Source organism: Nematolebias whitei, chromosome 16 (assembly GCF_014905685.2).
Source record: "Nematolebias whitei isolate Nwh7 chromosome 16, NemWhi1, whole genome shotgun sequence".
NCBI classification, from domain to species: Eukaryota; Metazoa; Chordata; class Actinopteri; order Cyprinodontiformes; family Rivulidae; genus Nematolebias; species Nematolebias whitei.
The window spans coordinates 40,149,958-40,155,967 of record NC_056513.1 but is presented as its reverse complement, the minus strand read 5'-3'; the positions used below and the strand labels follow the sequence as shown (position 1 = coordinate 40,155,967).

General features: G+C 38.7%; 1 protein-coding gene across 1 annotated transcript in view; it reads left to right on the top strand.

Moving 5' to 3' along the window:
- Positions 1 to 537: 537 nt before the first annotated feature.
- LOC119422513 (slit homolog 1 protein) overlaps positions 538 to 6,010 on the top strand; it is a 285,059-nt gene continuing 279,586 nt past the window's right edge. The window contains exon 1 of the mRNA XM_037689889.1: positions 538 to 845. Within this exon, the coding sequence (XP_037545817.1) occupies positions 601 to 845 (245 nt within the window). The 5' untranslated portion in view covers positions 538 to 600. The remainder of the gene's footprint in view (positions 846 to 6,010) is intronic.

Genomic DNA, 6,010 nt, shown 5'->3' with positions numbered 1-6,010 from the left:
TGAATAAATGTGAGTTCATTCTGAGTGCTGGCATATGTGCAGGGGTAGAGTGGTGGTAGTGGGTGGGTAGGGTGGGGGGCACAGAGGGATATTATGTAGGAGGAGTCTTGGTGCTGTTATTTGTAAAAGCTTTTGATGGATGATTACTCTGGGTGTATGAGATAGAGGGAGTGAGGGAGTCCCCCCTTTCTTTTTTTTTTCTAGTGGCTCACTGTTCAGTGCACAATGACTCAATGAAAAGTGGAGGGGAGAGGTAAACGCACTGTACAGCTGCATGAGAGCGAGCACAGAGAACACACAGGGGACTTGAAGAAAAGAAGCCAATTGGAGGAGCTGTAAAGCTGAGGGACAAGTAGAAAAAAGAATCTACTTGCCCCCCCTTATCTCTACTCAGGGATCAAGTTGTTAATTTTGAGCTGAACTTCACCTGACTGCTGCTGTCTCTCAGCCTCTGGAAATATTTTCTTGCTCTTTCTGCCCACTTTTCAAAGAAAGTAGAAACGGAAGTGCGGTGGTTGTTACCCACTCCCTGGGCAGGAAGAAGGAATAGTATCTGTCAGCTGGGATCTGCAGTGTTGTGGAGCTCTGCAGGAGAGCAGAATGCCTGCTGGGAGAAGAGGGGATGGAGCCGGGTCAGGAGGCTGCAGGATGACAGTGACCCCAGGGAGGGCTTTCTGTTCTGGAATATGGACAATGGTGGTATGGGGGGTTTTGGTTATCCTGTTGGATCAGCGAGGTGCTGAAGCTTGTCCGGCTCCCTGCAGCTGTCTGGGGACCACGGTGGACTGTCATGGACAAGGACTCCACTCCGTACCCAAAAACATCCCCAGAGGGACAGACAGGCTGTGAGTAATCACACATTCATATTTATCTGTTGCTCTGTGTGGAATCCTTTAAAGTGACGACATATTGCTGCTCTGCGCTTAAAGGAGAAAGACCAACTTAAATGTGGCTGCTTGATTTAGACCAGATATTTAGGCTAGCATGTGTGTAAAAGTAAATACAAATAAGGGGGGTACATAGGGTATAAATTAGTCTGCATTGATTTTACTGATCCAGTAATTCAAACAATACAACTAAAATGTACTGTGCCTTTATTTTTAGTCTTTCTTGATTAGTAGTTTTTCAAACACACATTTTGACACTTGCACTTGATTCAGTTGCTGCTCTGCGGCATTGTTTCCTGCAGCTGAGCCTTGTTGCAAGTACATGTTTAATGTGTCATTGATTTTCTTTGAAACTCCTATTTTAGAATATCTGTTTCATATTCTACACAAACTCCTCATCACTTATTAGTTAAATACTTGAATAGAAATCTGAAGCTTACGTAGCTCATCGCCTAATATCAAACGCATTGTGTTTATGAAGAATAGGTCTGTACTTCAGCTGTTGAGTGGACTAAACACATGCACAGTAACTCATATAAATGTAACATTATAGTGTCTTACTATACTTTACTTATGGTGTTGGGTGGACATAAGACAAAAATTATAAAGAATGTGGCCAAACCTTTATAATTTCTTGATATTTTCCTTTAAAAAATAGTGTTGCATGCCATGCAACACCTTTGCATTTACAACAATGCATTTGTTTTAAATGCATTTACAACAATTTATAATGCAAATGCATTTACAACAATACATTTGCATTAAACCTAGTCAGATTTACAAGATTCAGTTAGTATTTACAAATAAAATACATCAAAAATATCATAAATCTCAAATTCAAAAATCTGTGGTTGTTCTGTGTAAAATTTATATTTAAAATTTGATGTAAAATACACTTTATGTCTTGTTAAATCAGTTGCACAACGCTGTAAAGTCTCTAAACATGATTTAACCATTCTGTGTGAGTAAGTAATGCATTAAACATGTTTTAATTAACTGTTTCCTAAAATTTATTAATTGGTGAGTGAGTCTGGTTTGATCAGGCTAACAGTCTGAATAATATTACCCCGAGTGTAAAACATTGTGTGAACTGGGAATTAAATTTAGTCCTGTTAATCTTTAATTAATTTACTCTTTTTTACCAACTTTGCACCTGCTAAGGCAATTCAAAATATAAAAGCACAAAGCTATAATATTTAAAGGATAATACCACAGTGGTTTCAGAATCCACAGTGTTGTTTATTGTAACAATCTGTTGCAGGGATAAACCAGAATGGTCAAGTTGCAGGTCTGAGTCTCCTTTTAATGCTCTTTTAATGTTGCTTTCCTGTGCCTTCAAGTTGCAAAAGGATACATTCAGACTGTTGTTTGTGTTTATGTACTAAACTACTGTTCATATTAGACTTTCCGGACTATCTGTATGTTGTCTTGGATGGGGTGCCATCAGGGGCTTCTGTTATTCTCCTGGGTGACTTGAGTGCCTATGTAGACAATTACAGAGTTATCTGGATGGGGGTAATATCTAGGAATGGCCTCCCAGATTTGAATCAGAATAGTGTTATACTATTGGAGGTCTCTGCTAGGCTGGGCTATCCATATAAACATCATGCTTGAGCATTGAGTGGTCCAAAAATGTACAAGGTACGCAACCCCTTAGCTCAAAAGTTTATGATCAATTTTGTAATTGCATTAGGCCTAATTGCATTTGGTCATTAGACCTGCAACCCTATGTCTTGGACATTGATGAAGAGTGGAGAAGAGCTGTCAAATGTTGAGTTGGACCTATTAGCAGGGAAGACTGCCTCACAGACTTGGTATACACAAACACATAGTACGTAGTCCTTAACATTTTTAATTCACACCTCTGGTAAAGTTTTTCACAAGTGGCCAGGGAAGTCATTGACATGAAATTAAAATGGACCATGCTCAGGACCTCTGTGGCCAATGTAAATTCCAGGAGCTGTCCTGGAGGACTCCTGAAACTGTTGACAGGTACAGGGTAACTACAAGGACTTCGGATTCTGTAGTTATGGATGGCAAATTTTAAGTGTGGGAGTAATTTAAAGGAGCCATGGATAAGGACTTTTGGTTGGCCTTCAGGAGGTTCTGGCAAATCGTTCAGCAACTCAGAAAGACAGGGAAAGAGGGTTACATCCCAGGTTGTGTGTGACTTGGCTATGTGACTGCTGACCTGGACTGGTTATATTGTCAAATAGTGGATGAATGGAAAAATAATTTAAGAGAATCTCTTTAATCCACCCACCATATCCACCTTTGAGGAGGCATACGCTAAGGGAATCTTGGGGAAGATAAGTTTATTACTATGGCAGAGGTTGCCAAGCTATGCCAGAGGTGGATGATATTAGGCCTGAATTGCTGAAGGCTCTGGATGTTGTGGGGCCTTCTTTTCTGTCATGTTTCCTTAATGTCTCACAGAGGACTGGGACAATACATGCAAAGTGGCAGATCAGAGTAGTGATTTCCATTTTTCAAATGAAGGACGACAGAGTATGTTCTTACTATCAAGAGATCACACTTCTCAGCCTCCTCAGGAAAGTTAACTCTAGGATAATGAACGGGATACTCTGATCAATTGTTGAACCTCACATTCAGGAGAAGCAGTGTGGCTTTTGTTCTAGTTGTTGACTAGATCTTTCTAAGGGGGCCATGTGAGTTTGACTCTTCAGCCTACATGTTTTATGGACCTAGAGAAGTCTTATGACTGTGTTCCCTGAGGCATTATCTAGAGGATGCTACAGGAGTATTGAGACATCAAATATATCCTGCACACCTCCCTTTGAAGGTTTTCTGGACATGTCTCAATGGAGAGAGACCTCATGCAGACCCAGAAATTGCTGAAGGGTTTATGTATCCTCTCTTGCCTAGGAATGCCTTGAAATCTTCAAGGGCAATATAGAGTGTTGGTGGGGAAAAAGATGTCTCGGAAAAGGGTTTCTCTCCTGAAATTGTTTCCTCAGTTCCCCATAGATATTTGGTAGACAATTGTTGGATGGATGAATTCATGGATGGAATTAGGAGGAACTAGAATTAAAGAAGAACACGCCAGCATTAATCTCTCTAATGGTTGTAGAATATTGACTTCATGGCAATGACCACCAGCCATCCTTAATTATTTCAGCCATTTAAATTTAACATTAAGATTTATGTTTAACATTTAGATTCACAATTAAAATTAACATTTATAATTTTGATTTAACTTTTGGCAGCACGGTGACACAGCTAGATCTGCCACCTCTCAGTGAGAAGGTTGCCACATCGAATCCCTGTCGGGGGGCTGTCTGGGTGGAGTTTGCATGTTCTCGCCATGTATGCGTGGGTTTTCTTTGGGTACACCGGTTTCCTCGCACAGACCAAAAACATGCATGTTAGGTTGATTGGTAACTATAAATTGTCCCTAGGTGAAAGAGAGAGTGAATAGTTGTTTGTCTCATTTGTCTCTATGTATCCTTGTGATGGACTGGAGACCTGTCCAGGATGTCCCCTGCCTTTCGCACAGTGACAGCTGGATATGGGCACCAGTGAACCCCGTGACCTGAAAAAGAAGAAGCGGGTAAAGATAATGGATAGATAGATGTTTATCGGGGCTCACAGAAATGTCAAAACGTTTGTATATTTGGTATTTTTAATAGAAAATAATAATTTTAAGGGTCCGAATTTTTCAGTGTCTGATGATTCGATTCCAATTTTTGGTGTCACGATTCGATTCAAAAATGATTTTCACTTCAGAAAGGATTTTTCTATTGAAATGGTCATAATTTTTGTTTAAATTAAGTTATTGACAAGATGAAACTATTAAACAACAATGTAAATAAATAGAACATGTAATAATAATAATAAGGAATTTAATTTGTAATGTACTTTTCATTAACAAAAATCTCAGTGCTACAAAGTGCAACTAAAATCAGTGATAAAATCAACTAAAATCAGTGATAAAATCAATCAACTAAAATCAGTGATAAATCATGTGGAGGCAGAATAGGCTTGCTTAAAAAAAGTCTTTAAGCCTTTTTTTAAGTCAACCAATGATTGTGGAGCTCTCAGATAGTCAGGGAGGGAGTTTCAGAGGCGGGGGGCAGCCACACAGAATGCCCGATCTCCCATTTAAAACAACAATTTTATATTCCTTACTGTATCAAATCTTTTTGCATCATTTTATTTTTATACCGTCCTTCACTGCAAGAGTTAGGGGTTTGAATCCACCAGCAGTCACATGCCGAAGTGTCCCTGGGCAAGACACTGAACCCCTCATAGCCTCTGATGTGTCCCATCAGTGTCTGAATGTGATAAAGCTCTGATTAGTCTCATTAGAATGATTTGTTCAATCAGCTTTGTAGAGATCTAGTATAGAGCTGTATGAATGGGTCAATGAGGCACAGATTGTTGTAAAGAGCTTTGAGTGTCTTGATCAGATAGAAAGGTGTTATATAAGTACAGTCCATGTACCATCCATTTACCAAAAATAGGAAAAGTTACAGGAGTGCATAAAACTCTGTAACTTAAATTACCAGTATTAGGTTAGCTTAGCTGCCTGGCTTTTTCTAAACTTAAAATAAAATATCTAGGAACAAATAGTTCATCCATTCATCATCCATCACCTTCAGCCACTTCTTCCTTTTAGGGTCGCCGGGGTCGCTGGTGCCCATATCCATTTATCACTGTGGGAGAGGTGGGGGACACCTGGACAGGTCTCCAGTCCATCACAGACAAATAATTCAAAATATATAAATACAAAAGTAAACAAAAACTTCAGCCTACCATAGAGCATTAAGCTTTAATTCATCATAAAATATAGATTTCACAGGTTTTTTTTAACCATATTGCTCCAACATTTGTTATATTTTCAAAACTTAACCTAATATGAAATATACAGACTTCACAGTCTTAAACATATTGATTCATATTTGGTAAATCTTTAATAAAATTTCAAAAACCTCTGCAAGTCTGCAAAAAAACCACCAAAAAACTGAAATGTATGTAATTTATAAACCATCTAAAGTGTATAATTTAGAACTGGCGATGTGTCTCATCTGGCCTCTCTTCAACCAATAACTTCAATATTTTTTAAATTTATTTAGAAATTTTTTCATTTCTTTAAAAACAAA